At 42.6% G+C, this 25,598-nt stretch overlaps 1 protein-coding gene across 49 annotated transcripts in view; it reads right to left on the reverse strand.

Moving 5' to 3' along the window:
* The window catches only part of MAP4 (microtubule associated protein 4), a 231,832-nt gene that overhangs the window by 38,338 nt on the left and 167,896 nt on the right, over positions 1–25,598 (reverse strand). For 17 of the 49 annotated variants that reach the window (XM_074032021.1, XM_074032017.1, XM_074032016.1 and 14 more), the window contains exon 1: positions 1,823–3,332. The exons of the other annotated variants lie outside the window; for them this stretch is intronic. In XM_074032021.1, the coding sequence (XP_073888122.1) occupies positions 1,823–3,290 (1,468 nt within the window). In that variant the 5' untranslated portion in view covers positions 3,291–3,332. Of the gene's footprint in view, positions 1–1,822; positions 3,333–25,598 lie in introns of those variants that run through there. 49 annotated transcript variants of the gene reach the window in all.

Raw genomic sequence — 25,598 nt, forward strand, 5'->3', positions numbered from 1 at the left:
GAAACAATCTTCATATAAAAGTTTTACCTACAGAGTGGTTAACAGAGTCAGCATTTAAACTTTTATCAGGGTGAATGGATCGGTGGATTTGTCAGTCATCTGAAATTTTTTTCTATTAGCACAAACTTCTATTAGTGTGAATTAGAAAGAACTTGTTCTGAAACAAAGTCTTCACTCATGATCACCTAGAAGGTATGTGGTACTGAACAAAGCACCTGGGGATCAAGAAAAAGATGACAAAGTCCTGTCCAGGAGGAGCTTACAGTTCTGTCACAGCTAGAAGGAAGCAACAGCATGGGACACCTGAATGCTTGTGATCCTGGAGTCCTAAGAAATCAAAGAGGAACTATTAAACTTCTCTGCCTCCATAAAAAAACATGTTTTTTATCTCCATAAAAAAACATGTTTTTAGGCCGGGCACGGTGGCTCAAGCCTGTAATCCCAGCACTTTGGGAGGCCGAGACAGGCGCATCACGAGGTCAGGAGATCGAGACCATCCTGGCTAACACGGTGAAACCCCGTCTCTACTAAAAAAAAATACAAAAAACTAGCCGGGCGAGGTGGCAGGCGCCTGTAGTCCCAGCTACTCGGGAGGCTGAGGCAGGAGAATGGCGTAAACCCGGGAGGTGGAGCTTGCAGTGAGCTGAGATCCGGCCACTGCACTCCAGCCTGGGCGACAGAGCAGACTCCGTCTCAAAAAAAAAAAAAAAAAAACAAAAACATGTTTTTTATCTCCATAAAAAAACAAAAACCCAAAACATCTGTATGTCTTCTACTTACCACTCCTCTAGAAAATACCATTTCTTACTTTCAAAGAAAAAAAGTAAAATTTTATAAAAATGTACTGAGAGTAATAAATATTAGAGAAAACAGGTCCCAGGAAACAAGACTATTTTTTTTTAAACAAGCAAAACACATGTTTTAAATCCCCATTTACAAGCTCCTGAATTATGGCCCTTTGTGCTCAAACTGGACTCAGAAAAACGCAAGCTTTTTCAGACCACCACAGTAAGAGCTGTGGGGGGATGGGAGATGGGGAAGAAAAGGGCCAGGAAGAAAGACACAAAAGGCAGTCACAAAGACCGCAACATTTAGCTGTTTATTAGGTTGTAAGTCTCTCCTCCTCTCCCCGTTTTCTCTTTCTTCTTTTTCTCCCCACAAATCCTCTCAAAACACACACAAAAAGAGAACACTAGAAGCAAGATTGGGTCAAACATGAAGAACACAGAAAGAATATTAAACAGCTAGCTTTAAAGGGTTCTTTTTCAGTTTGAACAAAAGTAAAACGTTCTCAAAAGCAAAACAGAAAACAGAGCTTCCACCCAGATCGTGCAACTTAATGAGAGGAGGTTAGTGCTGATAAACCCATTGTGAATCTATACAAAGTGACAGATTTTCAAGCAAGGAAATCAATCATTTGTGATTGGAGGATTTAGAGCTCAGGAATCATCTGGTTCAAACCAACCGGGAGCTGAGGGCTGGGTGGATGGGGGATGGGTTGGACAGGGTGACATGAGGTCAAGAAAGGGGCTCTAGTTTTTATGCCCACCATTCTCTGACCCCATTCCACCCCGAACCCACCTACTCAATTCACACTATCTGTCATGCTAGTAAGACATTCGGCTTGACCCTGCAAGATTCACTTTGTTCTCTTTCTTGCCTCACTCCCAGCAAGCCTCTAACACAAGGGAATTAAGCTTTCCCCAGGCAGTCACAGAACCAGGCTGTAAAAAGCTGCTTAGTGCTCTGCTGGTAATCTGTCACTTTGGTTCCTTCCTTGCTGTCTGCTTGTTCCCAATGGAGGCAAAATTTAGAAACATACCATCACGTGGGGGCTCTTCACACAGAAACGATGGAGTGCTCTGGGTTGCAGTGACCTCAATTTCTTTCTTCCCTGCCAGAGCTGTCTGTCCTGGCTGTTTCTCTCCTCGCTGGCAGACCTGGGAGCATGAATCAATTCTAGTTTCACTAATATCTTCCTGCCCTTTTTCCTTGCTGCTTCCTTCAGGAATCTGCTCCAGCTTACTATGGAGATACAATCCAGCAGTGCCGAGTTCCTTTTTCCCAGAGTTGCTGCTGCTGTTGCTGAAGTGGGCCAATTCTTCTCTCTTCTTGGCCACTGGTTCCTCGCAGATGAAAGGAGGTATCTCTTTAGTAGACACGATGGGCAGTTTCCCAGGGCTCAATTTGTAGCTAGCTGTCTGTTCCTCACCCACAGTCATGGAGCGCTTCATAGCAGGAGCTCCCAGTTTCCCAGGCATAGGACTAGACATTGGGCTACTAGGGGGAGGCAGCAGGCCAGAAGGCGGCTCTTCTCGGGCAGGGAGTTCAGGGTACTTATCTGCAAGGTTGACAGCTGGGGGAACTGAGAGGTGAGAACATTCAGACAGGGCCCTGCGCACTGTCTTCTTCTGCTGGGGGGCTTGGTTGAGCACAGCTTCCTCCTCGGTAGAACTCAATTTCTCCAACTCTTTATCATGGTCTCTGATGTGAGAGCTTGCATTCAAATGTTCCTGGGTGAACACCATAGTGATTGGCGGAATGGTGGTGGGTGAATGCTCAATAATGGGGGCTGGGTGGGCTACAGACACCAGGAGTGGGGACTCACATTTCAGCTGCTCAGAGTTATTTACCACCCCAATCACTGGGCAGCCAGGGATGATGCTATTCTTCATCTCTCCCGGAGTTGCTTCCCTTGAGCCCAGAGGGCCTTGAGCCACTGGATGAAAGTTGGGGTTCCAAACACTGGTTTCCTGCTCCTTAGCATACCTGGTAGGGACGTCAGCAGCCCCAGGGAAATCCAGATCTGACTGGCTCTTGGTCTCTAGTCCATTCTTCCCTGCCACCTTCCCCTGAACTGGAATGGTTTTGTTTTTGTCTGGCCCCTCTATGAGTCCCAGATGGAACTCGGAGGTCTTCTGGTGTACCGAGTTCCCCTCCAAGGGATGGTAGGTCTCTGAAATCACATACCTGCTCTCAAGGTGACCCGAGGCTGCTTGATAGTCCGTGTCCTGCACTTCAATGCTGAGCTCTTTGTCTAGCTTCCCCTCAAAAAAGCAGAGCTTATTCTGCTCCAGGAAGCTGGCATTCTTCACAAGCCCATCTTTCGGTTGCCCGTCCATGCTGACATTCAGCCCAATTTCATTCAGTTTGCCCTCTGTCCTCTGCCATTCGAATCCGGCTTGACTGATTTCTTTTGGGGAGTCCATTCGGCACTCCGCAGGCTTGCTCTTACTGAGCTGACCGTACGCGGCAGTGAGAGAGGCTGTCTGCTTGTCTGAGAGCGACATCGTCTCTTCCACTGCTCTCCCTGCTTTCGCTCCTGGAGCTCTAATACCACCTACGATCACACAGAGCTTGCAGTGACATCACACCGATTCCCCAGTATTCATGACAAAATTCACCTCTCCCTCAATGCCCCTCTCTCCTCAAGCAGTTGGGTATTAAATGTACTTACAAATGTGAAAGAAAGAAAGGAAGGAAGGAAGAATGAATGAAAGAGAAAGAAAGAACCTGCTGCTTTCTGCACAATGAAATGCTACTGTTAATCTGAGAATGTAATTTCCTGTGAACTAGCACTCTGTTTAGATCTGCAATTTAAAACACGGTACGGTGCCAATCCAAGCACTAAGGATAGTAATTATTTTGGCTTTCACTGATATAGATATGTGTATACCCACACACTCTCTTATCTGATATCATGCCCACCCTTCCACATTCACCCACTCAGAAAACTGTTTTAAAAATAACCGAGACTCATTTGCCAATCCCCAGCTATAACCCCCGAAGAAGAATCCAGGAAATTGTTCAAAATTGGACTTAAAAAAAAAAAAAAAAAAACCCACACCTTAACATAGTATTAAAATTACAGGCATTCAGTCTCAGAGGAAGAGTGGGTTTGCTGTCATTGCAACTCATCAAATTCACTTGAAAGCTGACTTGAGTGGGGTCCCTAAAACCCAGAAGAGCTCCATCCATAGCTCTGCATAATGGAAGAGTTTAATAAAGGGTTCATTTAAAGACTTCAGTGATCAGGGCTTTGGGGATAGGTATTCTAATTATAAGAAATTTGTGTGACAACAAATGCCTGATGCATTTACGCCTGTCCCTGCCCCCACTTGGTTCCTTGGATGAGGCTGGGTTGCTCCCTCCACTACCAGCTACCAGCCCTGCTCTTTCCAGCCTAATGATCTGTTAGGTGTCATGTGAACACACTGGGGGCAGTTCATCTTTCTCTGACCTCCAGACTTAGGGACTCTAACAATTGTAGCTTGGAGTTTTCCCCACCCACCAGAGCCTACTGCCATTTAACTCAGCATGGTCCTTTGCTGCCCTGGGCTTTGAGCTCACAAATTATATATTCAAGCTGAAGGACCCATAAAACAAAATTGTGGGAAAAAAATTATACTGTAAGAACAGGCCATGCTCTTACTTTGAACAAAGCTGATTTTTCTTGTCTAGCTGTAAGTTACTGTCTTGCACTAACATAGCATATTGGAAATATTCTATCAGAAATCCAAGAGAAGTCTTTTTCCAAGATGAAGAAAAGATTTAGATTGCTTTTTTTTTTTTTTTAAAAAGGCCATTTGCCATAAACTGCAATGATTTGATTACAGTTTTTAAATGCCTTTGGAAAAAAGGGCAAATTAAGACTGTTCTTTGGTCTATAAAATGTAAAGAAATTACCAAGGTCCGCACAGGAAAGCTTGCTAAACTGTAGCCTCTGTCCCCAATAACTCACCTTCTCTATTCATACCACTCAAGTTCCCAACAAGAGTGCAGGGATCAACCATATATCCTTTTTGCATTACCTTTAGTACCTGACACAGGGCTACATTCATGATCATGAGTGGCAACGTTGCAATGCTGAAAAAAAATATAAATTTCCATTTACCTCTGTCCTGAACATGAACTGAGCCTCATATACATTTCTTCCCCTTGATCTTGACCTGTTTAGTAGCAATACATGACACAGCACAATACAGATTAATTGGCAAGGAACCTGGTTTCTATACTCTATGGCAAAGATGTTGCTGAGGAAAAGGAAGTGAGGTATAACAAAATGAAGAATGCCAGGAGAATCATGATTCTAATTAGTAACAAGAAAAAATATGAGGCAAGATTGGATACAGAAAGCCCGTGGTAACAGAACACGGCTGAATTATTGCTTTCTTATCTTTTTTATACATATAATTGAATAATCTAATTAAGTATGTACAATATGTGATGAAAATTATGAAAGTCTGGAGGTGGCTGGGTGCCATGGCCCACACCTGTAATCCCAGCACTTTGGGAGGCTGAGGTGGGCAGAATGCTTGAGCCCAGGAGTCTGAGACCAGCCTGGGCAGCATGGCAAAACCCTGTCTCTACAAAAAGTACAAAAAATTAGGTGGGCATGGTGACACAAAATTGTGGTCCCAGCTACTCAGAAGGCTGAGGTGGGAGAATTGCCTGGGCCCAGTAAGTCAAGGCTGCAGTGGGCCGTGATCACATCACTGCACTCCAGCCTGGGTGAGAGGAAACCCTGTCCAAAAAAAAAAAAGGTCTAGGGGTGGGGAAGATATTGTTGCAATACAGTGCGAATATGCCAGAGGAAAACTCTGGAAAATACCTTAGAAATCAGGTAAGCTTCAACAACCCCATTCTCTCAAAACTAGTCACCCCCTACAAATGACACACACGTATACATCCTCAATTTACTGACATGGTGGGGAAAAAATTAATTTGGCTTTGAGTCAGAAGGCCAGATTTTAAAATCTGTGTCACTTAATAGTTAAAGAGTCTTAGAAATTCATTTAACTGCTCTTAGCTTCAGTTTCTTCCTCTATAAAAGGAGGGGAATCTTTAAGGTGCTCTCGGATTCCGTTTTACCACTTTCACATCTGAAGTTGAAACAGACATTCAAGGAATCACAGGCCTGCTGCTATGTCCAACTCACAATGTGATTTCAACTTGGGGCTCCACTAGGCAGTACATTCAGTAACCTTTCTGTCTCATGCGAGGGTGCAGCCTATTGGCAGAGGCATGACTGGGTGTGGTGGATGCTGCAGCATGTCTGAAGAAAGTGGTAGTTGGCCCTTATATTCTGAAGAAGCGGAAAATACCAAGGCAAAGAACAAGCATAGAAACTTGTTCCTTATAGCCAAGTTATTTTTAGTTCTGGCTAGCCTACCCAGACCCACTTCACCAGATCCTCCCTGCCCAACAGCTAAGGCAATAAGTAAAATTACAGGTCTCTGCTACCTTCAGATATCACATATTCTGCCTCAGTAATTCTATCCACAAACAGCAGACTGCAAAATGTGAACCAGCCAAAAGACCAAGAGCAGAAACCAGAAGAATGAAGCTAGCCAGGCACAAAGGAGTGCATATTCCAGACTACAGTTCATACTGTGTAGATCAGAAATGTGGTCAACCTGAAAAAATATAATTATGAGGTCCACATCTAGCAACTAGGCCAAGCACTGGCTTCATAGTTACAAGGCTCAGGAGACAGAGAGTTGAAAGAGGCAATCTGGGGAGGGGGGCGGTCAGGGCCAAGAAGTTCAAGCCCATAGAAGGGGCGAGTACCCAAGACATCATGCCAGCCAGATGCTCAGGCATACAGATAAGCTTGGTGGTCACCCAGGGGTCTGAGTACAACAAAACACATAGCTGTGAGAATTGAGGGAATATATATAAAAAGCATTTGACAAAGTAGTTAAAACACAGAAATACATAATGTATCTACTGATGCTAGCTTTAAAAAAACAACCAAGAAGGCCAGGCACGGTGGCTCACGCCTGTAATCCCAGTTCTTTGGGAGGCCGAGGCAGGCGGATTGCCTGAGGTTGGGAGTTCAAGACCAGCTTGAACAACATGGAGAAACTCCGTGTCTACTAAAAATATAAAATTAGCTGGGCGTGGTGGCGTATGCCTGTAACCCCAGCTACTCGGGAGGCTGAGGCAGGAGAACCTGGGAGGCGGAGGTTGCAGTGAGTGGAGATCATGCCACTGTACTCCAGCCTGGGCAACAAGAGTGAAACTCCATCTCCAAACAAACCAAAAAACAACCAAGAAACTGTACATATGTATATGAAGTAGGTTTTCCTACTCTCTACAGGGAATCTGATGTGTAGTAGTAATAACAACAACAACAACAAAGAACAACAAAAGAAAGAAAGCCTAAGTCCCTGGACTGGAGAACTGCTACATTCTGATAAAGATAGACAAAAACAAAACAAAACAACCACTACTACTCACAAGAAACAACATATGAATCGTAACTGCAATCACTAACTGATAAGAGAAAAAGAAAAGCTAAATTTCAAAATCTGGGGCACTGCCTAAGGAAAGGAAATAACCTATTCCCTGAATCCCTTTTAGGACAAGGGTCCATTATATCCATCAACAGTACTGCAAAGACACTAAAGTATGTGTGACAGTACAGTCAGAATGCTGGGGCTTCCCTAACAGATCCCTCATTTTACAGAGGAATAAAATGGGGTCCAGAGAAAAAAAGTGGTTTGCCCATGATCAAATGGTGAAAACTTAATGGAAAAGCCACAAAGAAGATGCTAGGTTTCTGACTGCCAGTCTTCCCAAACCGCTGAGCAAAAATTAATCTTAGTCACTAGATGACTCTCCTTTTCGATGTATCTTTTTTTTTTTTTTCCGGCTAACTACAACCTCTGCCTCCCAGGCTCAAGTGATTCTACTGCCTCCTCAGCTTCCGGAGTAGCTGGGATTACAGGCCAGCACCACCATGCCCAATTAATTTTTGTATTTTTAGTAGAGACAGGGTTTCACGACAGGGCTCAAGGCCAGGCTGGTCTTGAACTTCTGACCTCAGGTGATCTGCCCAACTCGGCCTCCCGAAGTGCTGGGATTACAGCTGTGGGCAGTGCTGCCCGCCCAATCTATCTTTTTTTGTGATAATTGAAGTACTTCAAACTTTAATTTGGAATTATAATTTAGCTCTTTTGTGATCAATTCAAAACTCCCAAATTAATACACAGTATGCATACACATGTGTATGTGTGTGTATTTAGGGGAGCAAAAGCGAGTTTGAAATAAGGGAGAAAAAGAAGCAATGCACTTAGTTTCAGTGTTTACCTTATATCTTAAGAACGGGCTTGTTTTAGGCTGGGCGCGGTGGCTCACGCCTGTAATCCCAGCACTTTGGGAGGCCGAGGCAGGGGGATCATGAGATCAGGAGTTCAAGACCAGCCTGGCCAATGTGGTGAAACCCCATCTCTACTAAAAAAAGATACAAAAATTTAGCCGGGCGTGGTGGCAGGCACATGTAATCCCAGCTACTAGGGAGCCTGAGGCAGGAGAATCGCTTGAACCCGGGAGGTGGAGGTTGCAGTCAAACGAGATCCCACCACTGCACTCCAGCCCGGGCGACAAAGTGAGACTCTGTATCACACACACACAAAAAATGGTCTTGTTTGTATTATGCAAAGAGTGAGTAAGGTGTGGGTGACTTATTCCTTAGCAAACTTCTGTTTCTAATTTCCAGTCTTAAAATAACTTAGATTTAATATCTTTCTATAGTGCCTTAGCACTGTGAGTTTCCTTTCAGGTGGCTTCTGAGTAGGAAGACAGGTTCAGCCTCACTAAGAAAAAGCAAAGAACCAGAGGCTTTTACAGAGGGGAAGGGACAGAGTAGTTTATAGTTTGATTACACTATTGCTTTTGCAAGGCATACAAAGATATTAACTGGAAGAATAATTAATGGCTTTGTTGCACCCCAAAGGAGGTGAATGCCACCTGGATGACAAATGATGGCGAAAGCCTAGTATAGAATAATTAGTAAAACTCAAGAAAGGCTGGGCATAGTGGCCCACGCCTGTAATACCAGCACTTTAGAAGGGTTAGGTGGGAGGATCACTTGAGGCCAAGAGTTCAAGACCAGCCTGGGCAACATAGCAGGACCCACATCTATACAAAAAAAATTAAAAAAAAAATTTTTTTTTTAGCCAGGTGTGGTGGTGCATGCCCGTAGTACTAGCTACTTGGGAGGCTGAGGAAGGAGGATCACTTAAACCCAAGAGTTTGAGGCTGCAGTGAGTGAACTATGATCACGCCACTGCACTCCAGCCTGAGTGAGAGACCTTGTCTCAAAAAAAAAAAAAAACAAAAACAAAAACGAAAACAAAAAACACCCCACAAAACATCCTGAGAATGGCCAGTTCAGTACTCCAGTCCAAATAAGAATCAGACATAATCTCACTCAGGGATGCAGATTTATCCACAGGAAATAGCCACAGCAAGAAACTCCAATCTCCCAGCTGCTGTAAAATTATATCAAGTTGGTGGATGAGGTAAACACATGAAGTTTGAAAAGGGTGAGCCTGCCTAGGTAAAAAGAAACACACTTAAGAACCAGAAGGACTAAATTCTAGATTCAGCTGCCACTGGGATCCCTTGTCTCTAGATTCTTCCTCCCCAGGAGCTGGGATTACAGGTGTCCACCATCACCACGCCCAGCTAATTTTTGTATTTTTAGTATACATAGGGTTTCACTATGTTGGCCAGGCTGATCTCAAACTCCTGACCTCAGGTGATCCTCCCACCTCAGCCTCCCAAAGTGCTGGGATTACAAGTGTGAACCACCGCCCCTGGCCCCTTGCCTCTAGGTCCTATTCCTACTCACTCACCTCTGTAACGTCTCTTTGAACCCCTCCTGAGTTCTTCATATTATCACAATACTCTATACCTTTTAAAATTTAGAAACCACACTGCAATCTTTTATTTATATGCTTTTCCCAGGAGCTTCTAGACGGTAGGAATGTGAACTGTGCATTTGTGCCATGTGGGTGCACTGCACAGTGCTTGACTCACAGTAAATAAGCTTTCAAAAAAGATCTGCTCAGTGAAAGGATGGGTAGATTCCTTTTATACTGCATCTGTATCATTTGACCTGATCCGTCCCATCATTAAAGCTGTCTTCAACCCAACCTAAGAGGCAGTGATCTGGAATGTCCTTTGAGCTACAGATTGTGAAGTTCTATTCCATTCTGAGTTTGAAGAAAGTGCATGGATTCCTGTGTGTCTGGGCAGAAAGTGGTTTCTAGGACTCTTGGCAAAGCCTGCAGGTCTCTAATCCCAGTACATGTACTGGCAGATATTTCTGTTTTAGCCTTGTGCTTGGAGTTAGTATTTAACCTGTTCAGGGCCTTGGTTTTTATACATGAGAGACAACTAGTTTCTCTGCATTCTTTCTAATCAGTTACCAAGGCAACACTACTTTTCAGATTGACCAACTGTTCCCAGTTATTGCCTCCAGGAAACAATTATCATTACAATGAAAGTCAACAATTCTATTTTTTTTTTTGAGACGGAGTCTCGCTCTGTCGCCCAGGCTGGAGTGCAGTGGCCGGATCTCAGCTCACTGCAAGCTCCGCCTCCTGGGTTCACGCCATTCTCCTGCCTCAGCCTCCCGAGTAGCTGGGACTACAGGCGCCCGCCACCTCGCCCGGCTAGTTTTTTGTATTTTTAGTAGAGACGGGGTTTCACCGTGTTAGCCAGGATGGTCTCGATCTCCTGACCTCGTGATCTGCCCATCTCGGCCTCCCAAAGTGCTGGGATTACAGGCTTGAGCCACCGCGCCCGGCCAACAATTCTACTATTAACAATGATTGATGACACCACTCCTTGTTAATAAATGGTAAGGTCATCAAGTTATAATCTAGTTTCTTGCCTGGAAGTAAATGTTCCAAGTGTTTAGACATACATATATATATGTAAAACTATTTCAGAAACCATATTCTACATTTTAGAAACATTTCTTACATGTTTTAACTCAAGAAAATAAATCATGATTCTCTCTGATTAACTTTCAAGTTGAGAAGCAAATAAAGATGAGAAGCAAATAGACAATGAAAAAGCTGAGGCGAATAATCTGAGTTATGTGAATCAAAGACATGAAAATGCTTATGGATAAGAAATCCTCTAAAGGCTGGGCACGGTGGCTAAGGCCTGTAATCCCAGCACTTTGGGACACTGAGGCAGGAGCATCGCCTAAGGTCTGGAGTTTGAGACCAGCCTGGCCAACATGGTGAAACCCCGTCTCTACTAAAAGTACAAAAATTAGTCTGTGTGTGGTGGCTTACTCCTGTAATCTCAGCATTTTGGGAGGCTGAGGTAGGCAGATCACCTGAGGTCAGGAGTTTGAGACCAGCCTGGCCAACACGGTGAAACCCAGTCTCTACTAAAAATTCAAAACCTAGCTGGGCACGATGGTGTGCACCTGTAGTCCCAGATACTTGGGAGGCTGAGGCAGGAGAATCGCTTGAACCTGGGAGGTGGAGATTGCAGTGAGCCGAGACCACGCCACTGCACTCCAGCCTGGGAGACAGGGAGACTGTCTCAAAACAACAACAACAACAACTCTAAAAACTACAACTTGAAAGTATCAAGTCTTTGTTCGTTTAAGCCTAGTATTGACCCTCCCATGGCCCTCCCCAAAAGAAAAGAGAATCATCCAACTAAAACTAGGTAGAAAGATAACCCATTTCTTCAAGCAAAAATCTAAGATCTTCTGCTTACAAAGGTACACGATACCCCTAGGAATCTTTAGGAGTTTACTTTCTTCTCCCCAATTTCATCTCAAAACATTTCAGATCTCCGTTTCCCAAATCTGACTTTATTCCATGCACCTGCACTTCACTATGTATGCCTTACACAGCTGTCCCCTAGAATGCTTTACCTTAATTTGCTCAGCAAACTCTTAACCATACTTTCAGTCTCCTGTGTGAAGATTTCTCTAGGTTTTGTAGGAAAACTTAGTCCCTTTTTCCTCTGTATTTCTAGGATCTAGCTCACACTTCTATCCTTTTTCAGAGAAGTAAACTTCTCTCACTAGAGGAAAATTGTCTGTTTTCTACCCTGGAATCTCTGAAGAGTAGAGAATGTGTTTTATTAGTCTATTTTTAGAGTAGGAGTAATATCACTTGGTATCTACTGAATGAATAAACTAAATACTAAAAACTACAAATCATGTTGTGTGTCCGCTATTTGCAGAGCAATAGGCAATGTTTATGTATTTTGGGAGGCCAAGGTGGACGGATCACTTGAGCTCAGGAGTTCAAGACCAGGTTGCGCAACATGGCCAAACCCAGCCTCTACAAAAAATACAAAAATTAGCCAGGTATGGTGGCATGCACCTGTAGTTCCAGCTACTTGAGACTGAGGTGGGAGTATCACCTGAGTCCAGGAGGCAGCGGCTGTAGTCAGCCGAGACTATACCACTGCACCCCAGCCTGAGCGACTGAGCAAGACCTTATCTTAAAAAAAAAAAAAGAATGGAAGCCCCCTTACTGTCCCCTCCATATCCTAAAGAAGTAACTATATCTGCAATACTGTAAATCAAAACTAAGTTTTTATTTTAACAGTGTGTTCAGGATCCCCCAATGCTATTTGTCAACCAGAGGGTACAAGTGAAGGGTGAGGGAATATGACGGGAAGAAGCTTCTTTTAAAGCAGGATATTCAAGCCAGGCATGGTGCCTCACACCTATAATCTTAGCACTTTGGGAGGCCAAGGAAGGAGGATAGATTGAGGCCACGAGTTTGAGACCAGCCTGGGCAATACAGTGAGACCCCATCTCTACAAAATATATTCCCCAAGTATGGTGGTGCACACCTGTAGTCCCAACTACTTGGGAGGCTGAGGCAGGAGGACTGTTTGAGCCTGGGAGGTTGAGGCTGTAGTAAGCCATCATCATGCCACTGCACTGACAGAGTGATACCTTGTCTCAAAAAAAAAAAAATTTAATAAAACAAAATAAAGTAGGATAATCAATTGTTGCTTGATTCATTTCAAAGAATATTTAAATGTTCTAGCTCAAACAAGGTAATGACCACACAGTATTGTTTGGAGGTTAAAAGAGTTTAGGATGGCAATGAGCATATAGTAAGATTCAATCAATGGTAGCTGTTTTTAGCTGTGTGACTAGTCCCAATAAATTTCATTAGCATGGTAGTAAGAAAAAAAGCCAGTGGGGTCAGGTGCAGTGGCTCATGCCTGTAGTCCCAGCACTTTGGGAGGCCGAAGTGGGTGGATCACGAGGTCAGGAGTTCGAGACCAGCCTGGCTAACATGGTGAAACCCTGTCTCTACTAAAAATACAAGAATTAGCCGGGCGTGGTGACACATGCCTGTAATCCCAACTACTCAGGAGGCTGAGGCAGGAGAACTGGGGTTGCAGTGAGCCTAGATCGTGCCACTGCATCCCTGCCTGGGCGACAGGGAGACTTTGTCTCAAAAAAAAAAAAAAAAAAAAAAAAAAAGCCAGTTGAATCAGAGGGCAAGTGGGGTGAAAGTAATGAGGAAAGGAACTTCACAAATGGCACTACAATTAAGAAAAGACATTACCAAATGGGTACTTCTCCAGTTGTAAAATAGTAGCAAGTTCTAAGATAACAAATGGTTTTTTCATCTGCTGAGCATATTTTATTTATGTACAAGGGCCTTGAAACTGTTAGAATTCTGGGTTTATAAATTCCTTCAAGTTTCACACCAAGAGAGTTTCTCACCATAAACTGACATTCCCAGCTGCTGGTAGACAGTTGATGAGCTCAAGCAAACTGAAGAAAGAAATGAAAGCCAGATTATAAGAAGACCAGGCTTCACTATGGCAAAGGGAGGGCCTATTTACAGGGATCCCAAACTGTCCCATTCACAGTAGCAGCATAGCAAGTACACTGTCACTCACAGTTCCACTTGGTTTCCAGGGGAACAACTAACATGGAGCGGGTACTGGAATCTAATATGGATCATCCTTTCAAGTTTGTGCTTCCCTTCACAAAAAACACAATCCCATAAGAAGTTCTTTTCTGGCTGGGTGCAGTGGCTCATGCTTGTAATCCCAGCACTTTGGGAGGCTGAGACGGGCAGATCACGAGGTCAAGCAATCAAGACCATCCTGGCTAACACGGTGAAACCCGGTCTCTACTAAAAATACAAAAAATTAGCCTGGCACGGTGGTGGGCGCCTGTAGTCCCAGCTACTCGGGAGGCTGAGGCAGGAGAATGGCATGAACCTGGGAGGCAGAGCTTGCAGTGAGTCGAGATCGTGCCACTGCACACGAGCCTGGGCAACACAGCGAGACTCTGTCTCAAAAAGAAAAAAAAAGAAAAAGAAGTCCTTTTCTGAAAAGTTGAGCTGAGACTTCCCGACGTATGCATTAATCTTCCCTGCCTGGAAGAACATGCATAGTATGCAAAGAAACCTGATAAAGTTTCCCTAAATTTGAGAGCAGCATGAAAAAATAACAGTAGAGCAAACAGTAAGCTGGAAGAGACTGGCAATATATTCACTTTTCCTACTTCCAAACAGGGTAAGATCAGCAAATAGATAATTCATTTATAATTCAAAAAATGTCATTAGGCATCATGTATATATAAAGCTCTAGGCTGGGTGTTAAAAAGTACACGTAAATAAACACAGACTCTCTCTGGAAAATAAAATGCTAGACAGAGTCAAAACCTAGATTCTAATCCTAAATTAACCTCTGATTCACAGTTTATGTTCTCATGATGTATCTTCATTTCTCCAAGTAGAAAAATGTTTAATTAGTGCCTAGATACTAAAAAAAAGTCTATTTTATATTTAGTAATTGTCAACCTTCTTCTTTTTAAGTACCTGAAACTTCTGGAAGCTCCTGAAGCAAGACTAAGAAAAGCATGGGTCTTAGAAACATAAAGACTTGGATTAAAATTCTAACCCTGGCACTTCACCAGCTGTGTGACCTTGACAGCCTCCATTTTCTTACCTGAAAAATAGAGATAATCTTTTTTTGTTTGTTTGTTTTTGAGATGGAGTCTCGCCGTGTCGCCCAGGCTTGAGTGCAGTGGCGCAATCTCGGCTCACTGCAAGCTCCGCCTCCCGGGTTCACGCCATTCTCCTGCCTCTACAGGTGCCCACCACCACACTCAGCTAAATTTTTTTGTATTTTTAGTACAGACAGGGTTTCACCATGTTAGCCAGGATGGTCTCGATCCCTGACCTTGTGATCCACCCACCTCGGCCTCCCAAAGTGTTAGGATTACAGGTGTGCGCCACCGCACCCAGCCGATAATCTTTAATAGTATTATTTTATGTTTGTGTGTATGATCTATTTACCTATTTCTAGATAACCAGGCAAATAAAATCAGCTCAATAGGTGGTAGGTGCTATTATTATTGTTATTTATTTATTTATTTATTTATTTATTTGAGATGGATGTTATTTATTTGTCTCCTAGGCTGGAGTGCAGTGGTACAATCTTGGCTCACTGCAACCTCTGCCTCCTAGGTTCAAGCAATTCTCCTGAGCCTCCTAAGTAGCTGGGATTACAGGCGTGCACCACCATACCCAGTTAATGTTTGTATTTTTAGTAGAGATGGGGTTTCACCATGTTGGCCAGGCTGGTCTTGAACTCCTGGTCTCAAGTGATCCGCCTACCTCAGCCTCCCAAAGTGCTGGGACTACAGGTGTGAGCCACTGTGCCGGGCCAACACCACTTGTAATATCTTTACTGCCCAAACAATGGAAACCATGGGTGACACCATTTGACCACAAGATGAATGAGAACAAGGTATGTGAGAATTGGTAGCAATTTGGGGGCAGGGCAGTTAACATGAATAATTCAAAGTGAGGAACAAAAATAAGCACCAGTGATGGGCTAACAAAACACATGAAAGACACATTATGCTGTTCGATAGAAAAACTCGATATGCAAGACATAAACTCATCCTGGGATAAGCTAGAAACAGTGACTTCAAGAAAAATACTGAGGCCGGGCGCGGTGGCTCAAGCCTGTAATCCCAGCACTTTGGGAGGCCAAGACGGGCGGATCACGAGGTCAGGAAATCGAGACCATCCTGGCTGACACGGTGAAACCCCGTCTCTACTAAAAAATACAAAAAAAAATTAGCCGGACGTGGTGGCGGGCGCCTGTAGTCCCAGCTACTCGGGAGGCTGAGGCAGGAGAATGGCGGGAACCTGGGAGGCGGAGCTTGCAGTGAGCTGAGATCCGGCCACTGCACTCCAGCCTGGGCGGCAGAGCGAGACTCCGTCTCAAAAAAAAAAAAAAAAAAAAAAAAAAAGAAAAATATTGAGTGGATTAATTTTTCTTCTACAAAACTATACAATAAATAAGAATAGGACAACTCTGAAAAAGAGTAATAGGGCAAGGGGTTGGGCTAGCCCTATCAGATATTAAAATATATTAGGAAACCTGGTGGAAAGATCAATGGATCAGGAAAGAAAGTCCAGAAATATACCAAATACATGCAGAAATTTAGGGCATGACAAAGGTGGCATTTCAGTGGGAGATCGATTATAAACATGATGGTGGGATGATCAAGTAACCCTGCCTCACAACCTTATAAACAAAACATACCAAAACAAAAAACAAACAAAAAAACAAAACAAACAAAAAAACAAAACAAAAAAATCCCCAAAACCCACAAACAAATAAGCAAATTCTAGATTAGCCAACAATTTAAAATGTAAAAACATTAATAGAAGAGAAGAGAAAATATTTTCATAATTTCAGAGCATGGATTGGCTGTTATAGACTTGATAATACACGAAGAAGTCATTAAAAAAAAAAAGAATTAAACACAGCCGGGCACGGTCGTTCATGCCTGTAATCCCAGCACTTTGGGAGGCTGAGGCAAGTGGATTGCCTAAGGTCGGGAGTTCAAGGCCAGCCTGGCCAACATAGTGAAACCCAGCTCTACTAAAAATACAAAAAATTAGCTGTGTGTGGTGGCAGGCACACTCAGCTACTAGGGAGGCTGCTAGGGAGGCTGAGGTAGAAGAATCGCTTGAACCTGAGAGGTGGAGGTTGTAGTGAGCCAAGATCGTGCCATTGCACTCCAGCCTGGCAACAAGAGTGAAACTCCGTCTCAAAAAAACAAACAAACAAAAAATACCACACACACAAAATCTATGCCGTGAAATAATTTTTCACCGATTAGATCAGTATACATAACAAAAAAAAAATCACAATAGTAGAGAAAGGCAGGGAGACAGGTACTTGTCTATGTTGAGGGTAGGAGTAGAGATGTACCTTTCTCTACAAGGGACATCTCTGTAGGCCTACAGAGAGCAATATGGAAACACCCATCAAAATTATGAATATATATTCTCCAAACCAGAGATTCTTACTCTGGAACCCCTTTTTATTACACAGACACACACGCATGAGTATGACATCCTATAAATACAAAGATAGTTTATGTACCATATTTCTAATGAAAAAAAGTTGGGAAACACCTAAAATGTGCATCAGTAAAGAAGTACTGGCCAGGCGCGGTGGCTCAACACCTGTAATTCCAACACTTTGGGGAGTCTGAGGAGGGCGGATCACCTGAGGTTGGGAGTTCGAGATCAGCCTGACCAACATGGAGAAACCCCGTCTCTATTAAAAATACAAAATTAGCTGGGCATGGTGGTGCATGCCTGTAATCCCAGCTACTCGTGAGGCTGAGGCAGGAAAATCGCTTGAACCTGGGAGACAGAGGTTGCAGTGAACTGAGATCACGCCATTGCACTCCTGGGCAATCAGAGCGAAACTCCATCTCAAAAAAAAAAAAAATTACTATAATAAATTAGTATATACCTATGTAATGAAATAGTATACAGCTATCAAAAAAGAATGAGTCATCTCTAGAGACATCTGCCAGGAAAAAAGATTAAAAAAAAAAAAAACGAGGCCTCTTTCTTTATATTGATTCTTTTTTTTTTTTGAGATGGAGTTTTGCTCTTGTTGCCCAGGCTGGAGTGCAATGGCACGATTACGGCTCACTGCAACCTCCGCCTTCCGGATTCAAGTGATTCTCCTGCCTCATTCTCACAAGTAGCTGGGATTACAGGCATGCGCCACCACGCCCAGCTAATTTTGTATTTTTAGTAGAGATGGGGTTTCTCCACGTTGGTCAGGCTGGTCTTGAACTCCTGATCTCAGGTGATCCGCCTGCCTCGGCCTCCCAAAGTGCTGGGATTATAGGTGTGAGCCACTGTGCCTGGCTTCTTTATACTGAGTCTTAAAAGAGCTCTTTAAAAATTAAGTCTAAAAAGAGTAGCACACATCAGTATGTATGTATACATCTCATTTATATGAAATCAGGAAATACATATGTTATTGCTTATTATACACAAATTGTCTGGAGGATATATAAGATATTGTGAACACTGGTAGCCTCTGGAGAAGGAAAGCTGGAAGGCGGTTAATGGAGTGAGGCCAGCTTATGTTTTACTGTATACTCCTTTGTATCAAGTAAATGTATTAACCTATTCAACAATTAGTTTTAAAAAGTTTTTTAACTATTAAAAAAGTATACATTGTCTTTAGGGAAAAGGTGTGATAGAATTTACAGAAGAAACAATAAATTTTGTTCCAAACCCATTATCCTTCCCATATCCACTCTGTAAGGCCACTGTTAACACAGTCTCTAAGCCTGACCTGACCCAGGCAGGGCCCCAAAAGTTCTGCAGTACTGGTTTTGCTTCCTCAAGAACAACAAATCCTCTTTCTTCATTTCTTTGCAAATACTGAACAAAAAGAGACAGCTGGGATTTCACAGAAATTACATGTTAACTTTTGGATCCCTGCCGAAACTAAAGAATGGGTCTAGAAACCAAAACGAAAGAAATGGATAGAACACTGGAAATCTCAATGAATGCTGGAAAGCCCTCTACACACTATTTCATTTTCTGCCTTGTAATATGGTAGCTAATAGAAGATAAAAACAGAGAAGATGAGAATGTCTTATGCAAATAACAACCTTTAGCATTCTTTACTCACACAGCAGTACTCCTTAGTGGGTACATACTCATGCATAGAGCAAGCTTTACCCAAAAGAACAAGTCCATACCATGCAGAACACAATCCCACGATGAAACCTCTCCAAAAGCCTGACTGGCTACTAAAACCAATTGGTGTTTTTTTTTTTTTTTTTTTTTTAAATTCTGGAGTTAGTAGCTACATCATGCAAGCTGGGAAACAGTGATTAAGAAATAGTGTCACGGCCGGGCGCGGTGGCTCAAGCCTGTAATCCCAGCACTTTGGGAGGCCGAGATGGGCGCATCACGAGGTCAGGAGATCGAGACCATCCTGGCTGACACGGTGAAACCCCGTCTCTACTAAAAAAAATACAAAAACTTAGCCGGGCGAGGTGGCGGGCGCCTGTAGTCCCAGCTACTCGGGAGGCTGAGGCAGGAGAATGGCGTAAACCCAGGAGGCGGAGCTTGCAGTGAGCTGAGATCCGGCCAGTGCACTCCAGCCTGGGCGACAGAGCGAGACTCCGTCTCAAAAAAAAAAAAAAAAAAAAAAAAAAAAAAAAAAAAAGAAATAGTGTCACTTGTAGGCTGTGAAAAATCTCAAAGACAAGGAAACATTTTTTGAAAGCTAGATTCAGGAAAGCCACAATTAAATGTATACTTTTTTGGGGAATTGGGGGTGGGGGGAAACGGGGCTACCATTTCTAAATCTTAAAGGAATCATCTTCTTAATCTCATTCCAACTACTTGACTGAGTAGAGCCAAAAAAGAGTAAAATTAAGAGGAAGGCAACATGGGCAAGTTTTATGGACTACGTTTGATGGACATAGACTATGCCCAAAACTCAAACCCACATGCAACTGTGGGGCAATGGATATAAGCAACAAACTGGTCAAAAAATGTATCTGTATCATTGAGAGATCATTTCCCATTACTAGAAACACAAATAAATCTGTGCCTACCAATGCTGGTTTGAGGCCACCATTTCCTCATAAGGAGATGGACTGATTTCATTTAACCTAAAAGCAATTTGGATATTTAGTCCCACCAGCACAAGCTACATATACACTGAAAAAAAATCTCATGCACATAGCTAGACATTAAATACTTTCTTTCCTCCTGTGAATCCTTACACCAAGTAATGATTAAAATTTAGCTGTAAACTTGATTCATAGGAGGCACAATTTTAAAAAAATTAAGAAATGGATGACGATAGGTCTTTTGTTAGACAATTCATTGAAAATTCAACTTTCCCTAAAATTCAATGTTTAGTGCTGGGTAAAAAAGGCATGCAACCAAGTTACCAGCCTCCTCAAGCAGGACACAAGGAACACATTGGCTGCAGAAAACACGCAGTAGCAGTTACAGGTTTCATGCCAACAAACCAATGATTAACAAGGATGATTAGAGTCGGGATGGAGCCAAGGCACAAGCTCTTTGCCTTTTTGATGCTGACTCAAAAGCCACAAGCACACACATTTCCCCATGGCAGATTCATACCAGTGGACTTCAGTTGCTTGTATCTCTCTTGTTCCTGGATTGTAGACTTTGGCAAAAGTGGAGTAAGTCCTCGGGACTTGGTGGGTCTCATGTAGCCTTTCATTGGTTCTGCCATTCTGCTTTTATCTTCCTTTTTCCCTTCTCCTGGTGTCTTTGATTCAGATTTTTCTGTCATTTTCTGAGGTGTCTCCAAAATCTTATCTTTGGGTTCTGGGAGTTGAACACCCTCGGAAGCAGTCATTATTACTAACTTATCCGCCACCTCTGAAGGAGGAGCTTCGACTTTGCTATGTAAGAAATCTGACTGGATTTCTGGTGTTGGCAAGGAAACACTTTCCAATTCCGTGATTTTACCAGCCAGACTAATTTCTTTCAATTTATCATTTTCACTTTTTGGAGACAAAAGAGTCAGATCTACCTTCTTATTCAAACTATCTGAACCTTTGGAATTTCTATCTTGAGCATTTTGGTCCTGACAAAAACTGAGTTTTTGTGCTTTGTCTCCCAGTAAGTCAGGAATCTGAACTGGAGCAGACCCTTCTTTAGTCTCTTTCTCTTCGTTCACTGGATGTGCTAGGAAATTACCTCTATCTGCATATGCTTCTAGGGCTCTGGCCTCTCCTGGTAGGCTCTGGTCTTCTACTGGCACTCCAGGAAGGAGGTGACCTTTTGCTAGCTCTGTGACTTTCTCTACTGAATGCTTAGACACACCATTGTCCACTGACTCAGATTCTCCTACCACATGCCCTTCAGCAATCCCTGCTTCATTTTTCATGGAATCAGCAAGCTCAGCTTTATTTTTAAGAGCATGATCTCCATGACTGTTAACTGTTTCTATGGCTGCTGTAATAGGTAGAGCAACTCCTCCTGTGCTTGTAGAGGGCACAACAGCAGAGGGAGCATTGGGTCTTTCTTGATCTGGGACTCCATCTTTGGTGTAGTTATCTACCATTAATGATTTGGAAATCTGGGCTGGGGCTATCTCTTGCCCATTTTTTGCCAAGGTATCTGGAAAGGAATCACCTTCCTTTACTACTTGAGGAGTAGGAGTGGGCAGTTTTTCACAGGCTGCTGATTCCAGAACTTTTAGAGGAGATGATTTATTTATCAGCTCTGATGGTGTTCTGGGACAGGTAAATGTAATATTTCTATTTTCGTCCATATAGGCCATTCCTTCAATTCCCTGGTCCCCTGTGGTTTCCATGGGAACATGTATTTTTGTTGCATCTATCTTATTCTCCAGAATGTGCTTCTCAGGAGAACTATTTTTAACCTTTTTACTTTTTCCATCATTAATCCTTTTACTTGGTTTGTCAGCCACTGAAGTGTATCTATTGGCTGCATCTGTCTTATTCTCCTCAGATACTACTGAAGGAACAAATCCTGCCCCCTGGATTTGCTCTTGGCAGCTCACATCTGTCACCTTGGCAGGTTGTTCAGTAACAGCAGAAGCCTTGACTGTGCTTATTTTGTTTTCCCCAAGAGTCCCAAGCTCAACAAAATTAACCTCAAAATTTCCACCCTTCCTGTCAACTACTTCCACTGTGGGTGTATCTGGTGTATGTGAGAACAAAGAATCATGCATTTTGGGGAAAGTAAATCCAATTTCCTTGCTTTTATGGGGAATACTACCAGCATCTCCATCCTTCCCTTCAAAAGGTGGGTTGAGGATTTCTTCCTTCCTCTCCATTCTAGCAGGCTGTGTGGAATAACTATTTTTAAACTTTTTGCTTTTGCCTTCATTGCCTCTCTTTTTAGGCTTTTCAGAGATCCAGGGAGCTGCCTCATGATCCTTCCATGGACACTTTCCTTCCTTGCTCTGGTTACTGACACCCATATCTTTGACTACATCTCCTGTTTCTGTCCTAACACCAGAAGTCTGAGTGATGCCTGATCCACTTTCCAAAGGAATTAATGCCTGCATGGTGCCTGCCATCTTAGGCTGAGTCATCTCTTTAGGCTCCCCCATCACCAGTGCCTCCGTGAGATCAGCCTTAGTGCCTGGTTGCTTTGAAGAATTCAGCCCCAGCTCCTCACTCTTATCCTGAGTAGTCATTCCTTCAGTTTTAGAGACTGGTTCACTCGGTATGAGAACAGCCCTTCCGTCCTTCTGACTGTCCAGAGGAAATGGCATCTCAGATTTTGCTTTTACCTTCCCAGAGTCTGTTCTCATTTTCCCAGAACTTCCCCTTCCCTTCCTGCTTTTGCCATCACCTGCCATTCTCTTAAATGGTTCATTCTCTACCCCAGGGACCTGTACCAACAGTTGGCCCTGCAGCTGCTCAGAAGTAAAGATGCTGATCTCTTGTCTTTGGTTGGGAAAAGCTTCCTTTTTTAGTTCTTTATCCTCTTCAGCTCCTTCAGGAAACTCCTTCAGTTTGACATTCTGCAGTTTAGTCATTTTACTTTCATTATTCCCTTCTTTTAGATTACATTCTAATGGATTACTTGCTATCAAAGTGGGTATCAAATTTGGTATTTCTTTTGCTGCTGTGGGTTTTGAAACTACACCCATAACCTCTTGGTCCAAGATAGGAGAGCAACCCTCTTTGAGTCTGATATCCAAAGGAGTTTCTACATTGTATGCAGAAACGTCTGCTAGGGGTCCTTTCAGATTGAGAGGGCCTACTGACTGGCTTTTATCTATAGGAGTCTTCAGGTGGGGTGCAGGCTGTGGTCTGTGTTCATGTTGCTTCAGCAATTTCTTGTCTTGGCCTTGTGGTACTGACTTGTTACCTTTGCTCTCTTCCTCTACTCTCAGCTTAGACTGATAACTTACTGCAGTTTTGGGGGTTTCTTCTGAAGGATATAAAGGAATTCTGAGACTCTCTGAGACAAAGTTCTCAGTTACTAATCTGGCTGCACTGGAGTTAACTACACATTCCCTTTTCAAGTTTTCTCCAGATACAAGTCCATATTCTGTACCCATAGTGGTAGGCTGGCTGGGGAGAACACCTGATTTTTGTGTGTCAGCTGCAAAGGGATGACCTTTAGGTTTATCTGCATTGTCATCATCCCAAGGTCCTCCAGCCCGGGGTTGAGAATATCTCTTTTGCTTTGGTTTCTTCTTCTTTTTCTTCATCATTATTGGTGTGCTTTCTATATCCCAGGCCTCCCTGCCAAGATCCCTCTGGGGTTCAAGTGAGTCAACATGAATACTTTTTCTTTGGTTCCCAGGCCCACCACAGGAGGATGAACCAGAGACCCAACCTGACTCAGACAAAGAGCAGTGGCCCAGCCTGTGATCAAGAGTCTTCCATGGAGGAGAGCCTCCCAGCAGCTCAGGAGGGACCCTGGCAGGCTTGGGCCGGGCTGACCTGCGGTCACTGGGTCTGCAAACTTGTTTGGCTTGTGTGGGAGGGGTACCGCAATACATGAAGTTGGCTAAAATTCCAAACAAAAAACTCTTTGTTATTGTTTCTTAAAAAAAAAAAAAAAATCCAGACCGTATAATGACTAATTTAAGGAGGCTATTTTCACTAATCCATATACTACTTACTATAATTTGCTCAGGAAAACAGTTTTTTTCTAAAACATTTCTCACTTTTAACTGGCACTAGCAAAAATATTTAACAGATCATCATCTCAGGTAAAGACTGTTTTCAAACATTTATAAAATATTTGACATTTCAGAAGTAGCAGGATTTAACTTTTAAAAATGAAATATTTCAAATATTTTAACCTCTAAAATAAGCACTTACTGCCTGTAAATCTCATCTGATTTATATTGGTCATTATTAGTGCTTGCCTCTTATTGGTGAAATTTTTTAATTGCTTTGGTTAAATATACATGATTTTGGACAAAATTTATAATTCTAAGACTTGGTCACCAATATTAAACTAATACTTGTCAAAAAAAACCCGACAGATTCTGGGAACTAGATCAGAAGGCCAGACTTAAGTCACTTCACGCACACACACACAAAATATATTGAATCCACCTTTTGGTCAGAGAAAAATTCTCATCATTCCAGAACCAGAGCATCCTACTTTGAAAGACAAATATGTTAAATTTCAACATTCTGCTCCTAAATATACTTCCCAAAAGACAGAGAAATATATATAACGTTAAGTAGGATAATTAATTTTAACAATTAAGGTGAGTATCTTTGGAAGAGTTTCAGCAGGTGATCTGGTCTAACCTTCCTCCAAGTTCATATAATATGGATCTAAGATCCTGGCAAGAGTCTCATTAAGAGCAGGTCTATGCCAGCTCCTGTCAAGTCTAACCCAATAAACTGATTTCCAAGAATATTATAATATGTAAATAGTACATTTCATTCTTGTCCTTACCCCTCTAATATCTTCTAAATCCTAGCCTTTATTTAATATATCAGGTTAATTATTGCATTGCTCAAAAAATTGCTAGGCTATAGTACCCCACAGTATTTATAACATTTAATTCAGCAATTAATCAGCAGCTATTCAGTGCCATCTTTTATACTATTTTATTCAATTATTATGTAAATCTTGGGTTTCAGAGTCCATGCCTGAGAACTTATCTCTTTATTCAGGTTATAATGTAATAATTCAGGGGCAAGGAGTGGGACTTAAATATGTGACTTAACATGGTGTATTCTGTATACCATAAGCACTTGATAAATCTTTACTGATTTGTTGAGTCAGTAAAACAACATTAAAAAAAAAATCAAACATTTAAGCTCCAGTCTTGTGTTATGTAGTGTGCAAAGCAATAGAGATTCTAAGTGAAATAAGTCATGGCCCCTGCCCTCAGGATGTCCACATTCCAATCACAGTCACAGAAAAGTAAACAGAAAACCAAGTTGATAACCATATACATATGCTTCTGGGTTATCAAAAACAGTTAATCTTAAAATTCACTGAATAATCAAACTTTAAATGGGAAAGTATCTTAGAGCAGCGCCTCTCAAAGTTTAATGAAAATCAGAATTATCTGGGGATCTAATTAAAATGCAGATGATAATTACAAAGGCCTAAGGTAGAGCCCAAGATTCTGCATTTCTACCAGCCTCTCAGGCAATGCAGACGCTGTTGGGCCACGGAACACTGTAACTAGTAAGGCTTTACAGGACATTTGACCAATTAATTTATGTTATGCTGAGTAAACTGAGATATAGGCAAGTTTTGTAACCTGCCTAAGACCACACAGGATAGAATAGTGAACAGCTGAACCAGATCAAAATTTGGGTGTCCTTTCTTCACTATGTAAACAGTGGAGAAGGCCAGGCATGGTGGCTCACACCTGTAATCCCAACACTTTGGGAGGCCGAGGTGGGCGGATCACCAGAGGTCAGGGGTTCGAGACCAGCCTGGCTAACATGGTGAAACCCCATCTCTGCTAAAAATTAGCTGGGCGTG

This window comes from Macaca fascicularis, chromosome 2, assembly GCF_037993035.2.
Source record: "Macaca fascicularis isolate 582-1 chromosome 2, T2T-MFA8v1.1".
NCBI classification, from domain to species: Eukaryota; Metazoa; Chordata; class Mammalia; order Primates; family Cercopithecidae; genus Macaca; species Macaca fascicularis.